The sequence below is a fragment of the Erigeron canadensis genome, chromosome 1 (genome assembly GCF_010389155.1).
Source record: "Erigeron canadensis isolate Cc75 chromosome 1, C_canadensis_v1, whole genome shotgun sequence".
NCBI lineage: Eukaryota > Viridiplantae > Streptophyta > Magnoliopsida > Asterales > Asteraceae > Erigeron > Erigeron canadensis.
Genome location: NC_057761.1, coordinates 19,595,124 through 19,598,930, shown reverse-complemented (window position 1 = coordinate 19,598,930; position 3,807 = coordinate 19,595,124). Strand labels below are relative to the sequence as shown.

The 3,807-nt window shown below is 45.2% G+C and overlaps 2 protein-coding genes across 2 annotated transcripts; both read right to left on the bottom strand.

Annotated features, from left to right (window-relative positions):
* Positions 1-1,156: 1,156 nt before the first annotated feature.
* Positions 1,157-1,573, bottom strand: LOC122586162. The gene has a single exon (XM_043758273.1). The coding sequence runs from the start codon at positions 1,571-1,573 to the stop codon at positions 1,157-1,159; it is 417 nt and encodes a 138-aa protein (XP_043614208.1).
* Positions 1,574-1,676: 103 nt separating this feature from the next.
* Positions 1,677-2,789, bottom strand: LOC122586154. The gene has a single exon (XM_043758263.1). It carries the CDS (start codon positions 2,787-2,789, stop codon positions 1,677-1,679), a length of 1,113 nt encoding a protein of 370 aa, XP_043614198.1.
* Positions 2,790-3,807: the final 1,018 nt, after the last annotated feature.

Sequence of the window (3,807 nt, the reverse complement as noted above, 5' to 3'; positions counted from 1 at the left end):
ACATTCCTTCGTGTTTTCAAAAAAGATTGACAGTTCCATGCTTAAAGATGCGTTTTTCTAGGATGTCCATTGATCTTAGGTCCAGGAATTTGGAGGTTCATTCTTTGTCAACAACTATTGAAGATTTGAAGGCCAGAGAGGCTCGATTTGTTACCACTGTGGAGATATTGGATATTGTTCAAGATTTAAGGCGACAAATTCATTTGTTGAAGGCAGATGCGGTTGTTCATGATGAAGAAGTGTTGAAATTACAGGAAGAGTTTGCTTCAGAGCGTGAGAGTGGTAAGTTGTTGCGTGATCAGATGAGGTTGCTGAAGGAAGATAGGGTCAGATTGGTGACAGAAGTGATTCCGTATGTAAGCAGGTCTCTTCTTTATAGTGATGATGTGGGGCAGTTGTTGGGAGAGTTGACTTCTGCTGAGAGGGCAAAGGAAGTGCGACATGCGTTGCAGGGGTGATTTTGTTGTAACTGCCTCTCTTGACCTTGAGATTGCTGACCAAAAATGAAAAGAAGCTTCTTTCCCATTCTTGGAGAAAATTATTGCTGACCCTAATGCTACTGTGGAGGACCTGCTCAAGATTACCCCTGATGTGATCCAACCTGAATTCGTTGTTGACCCCCAGTGATGGCCTGTGTGCCTTTATTATGGCGAATGTGCCTTTAAACAATCTTCTTTTGATAACAGCTTATGATATCTTGAACAATTTTATTTTCTATGCTTGTAGATATTTTTAAACTTATCACCTGTTTAATATTAACTATGCTTGTAGCTTGGGATCCGTCTTTTGTGCAGCTTGAATGCTGTCTTATTTTTGCAGCCCAAAGGTTGTGTTATTGTGCAACTTGAATGCTGTCTTATTTTTGCACCCATTTGTTTTGCATGTTTATTTTATATGGATATATCTGTGGGTGTTTGTTAGGACTAATGGTCTTGTTGATCTCCGGAGTTTTAAGTTCATGGGCGTGCCCATTTTTAATGTTCAATATTTTCTGCGCATTTGTATTTTGCGTCTTATATGTTTGTAAAAGGAAAAAATAAAAAGTGAAAACTGAAAAGCCTTTATTTCATAAAAGGTGAGGTTACATACCATATCCTCTAGGCTTTGGCATAACAAAAGGATAACGGGCCTCGCTAAGTGGGCTATTTATTCAATATCATCCATAATACGGCCTATCATTCATGGATATCTCGTGACAACCGTCTCGGCCTTCGTCAGAGAGCTTTTTAGCCTTTCCCACCAAGGTTGCTATTCTTCCATTCGTTTCATATTTGATCAGGCCATGCATCACAGATGGGATTATTCCGAACTTCTGGAGTCCCGGTCTGCCTAGGATCGCTTGAAAAGGTGAAGTTCCACTTACTACTGTGAACGTGATTTTCTCTTTTCGTTTCCAATGTCCCTTTCCAATCGTTGTTTGCAGAGACAGCTTTCCTAATGGTTCAGCTGAGTCGCCGGAGTATCCTTGGACCGAAGTTCCTGCCTTTCTGAAGTTCATTCGTGACAAAGGGTTTAGTTTCCAGAATACTTCCTCGTATAGGACATTACACTCGCTCCCGGTATCCACGACCATTTCTTTTACCTTTGAGACCTCAAATAATGCCGAAATTACTAGGGGGTCTCTGAAGATTTTGCCATTATATATAGGTGGAAATGTAATGCTTGGCATGTTCCCCCTATAGGCTCTCCGGGGCGCATATCCTGTCTTCTTCTTTACAATGGTGTAAATAGTTTTTATTGGGGCCTTTCTTCTTGTCATCTGTATCATCTTCCTTCTTAGGATATTGTTGTTGCTCGACGCTTTTCACCAAGTGTGACAATTTTCCTTCGTTGATTGCTTCTTCAATGGCTTTTCTGAGTTGCCAGCATGCATTCGTATCATGGCCATGGTCTCTGTGAAACTCGCAATATTTTTCTGGGTCCTTCCTGTTTTTCCCACTTAGCCTGGGCGGTGTTGGGAAGGTTTTCGCGACGCTTTCAATGAGTAATATTTCTTTCGGGCTTTTGTGTAGTTCCGGGAGATTGACCTTTAGGTATCCTTTGTCATCTTTATTGTACGGGCTGTACCTTGGCCTTTCCCTTTCGTTATTCCATTTCCCCTTTCTATGTGTCTGGGCCTCCTTATCACGCGATGGGCTAATGTCTCCCTTTGGCGCAGTATCTCTTGCATCTAGGTACACATGTGCTCTTTTTTGGACGACTTCGTATGTCTTCGGGAGATCTCTATACAATAATTCAACTAGTTCTCTGCTCCGAAGGCCATGCAATAATGCAGATATTCTTTGCGATTCAGGAAGATCTATAATATCTTCCGTCTCAGTGGTAAATTTGTCAAGAAACGTCCTACAGGGTTCTGTCTTTTTTTGTTTTACCCCGTGGGCAGCCACGTGGATTTTCTTATGTTTTTTCTGTTGGCTAAAGCGGGCTCTAAATTTCTCCTTGAGGTCTTCAAAACTAATGATGGACCCCTTTGCAACATTTTTCAGCCATTCTCTAGCATCTTCTTCAAGTGCATACCTGAATATTCGGCACGCGACGGGTACGTTCCAGACCTTCATTTCTGCTACGCTCTCGAATGCTTCCAAGAAATTATCCGGATCGCTTTTCCCTTTGTACGTTCCAAGGTGGGAAGGGTATTTCAAATCTTTTGGAAGGGGATAGTTCTGTATCCAAGCGACGAATGGTGAATTTTCAACATTCCCTCCGACTATTTGCAATTCCAAGGCGTTTTGGTAGACCGGAGCCCCCCAGTTTTGCGGTCCATAGGGTCCTGGAGCGGGAATAGGCATGTTGTATTGTGGTGCATCATACTGGTAGGGTAATGTACCATATTGTTGTGATGCATATTGTTGTGCCCCCGAACCATTTACACCTCCATGACCTTGGTTCGGAGGTATTTACCCTACGGGACCTTGAAAGGTTTGGCCCCAAAGTCCTAATTGATTCTGACCCATGGGTCCCAAGTAGGCCTGGGCCGAAGGGCCTCAGAAGGTCTCACCCGAAGGTCCTTGGAAGATGTGACCCGAAGGTCCTTGGAAGATCTGACCCAAAGGTCCTTGGGATGTCTGACTAGGACCTTGGTGCGTTATGGCTGATGGTCCTGGGATGGTCGACCCCGAAGACCCATAAAAGACTTGACTCGGGCCTTGATTTGTTGTGCCCGACGGTCTTTGATGACCTCCAGGTGCATTGTTCACCGCGTCGGCTCTTCCTGGGACTGTCCCGACTTGAGGGGTATTGAGTGGGAGGTTCCCCGCTCCGGCAGATTCTGGCGGAGCATTGGTCTGAGCATTGGCTCCAGAGGCTATATTTTCTAGTCTTGAAACGTCGTTCTAAGCGTTGGCTTCGGTTTCCCATGGCTGCGTTCGATGCAAAGGTGTCCGGGGCCTAAGGCCTTCACTTCCCAGTCCGAACCCGTAGTCCGTTCTGACTCGAGATCTCGGTATCCGGGGGTATCGCCAGAGTCCCCTTGGAGGGGTATCGGCATCATAGTCATCATCTGTTTCATTGTCGAAGTTCAACGCCCTGGCGACACCGTCTAGTTCCCCCATGCTCCTAAGGTACCTAATAGTATGGCTAATATGGCCATAATTTCGAATGATGTAGTCTGGGTTAAACAGTTGTGGGGGTCCCGATGGGGACCCCTGTACGAACTCCCCGCGCCCCCTGGTGTTTGTCCGGGATGATTGGCGTTGGGATCGGTTTCCTGACTAGGTCGGCCACCATCGACTAGTGTTTCTATTGTGGACCCGCCAACCCTGGCGGTACATCAGCCATATTTCTTGATTCGATACAAGAAACAATGCT

Excerpts from the sequence above, each read along its gene's own strand:
- LOC122586162 (XM_043758273.1), bottom strand. The coding sequence starts at position 1,573 with ATGGTCGTGGATACCGGGAGCGAGTGTAATGTCCTATACGAGGAAGTA.
- LOC122586154 (XM_043758263.1), bottom strand. The coding sequence starts at position 2,789 with ATGCCTATTCCCGCTCCAGGACCCTATGGACCGCAAAACTGGGGGGCT.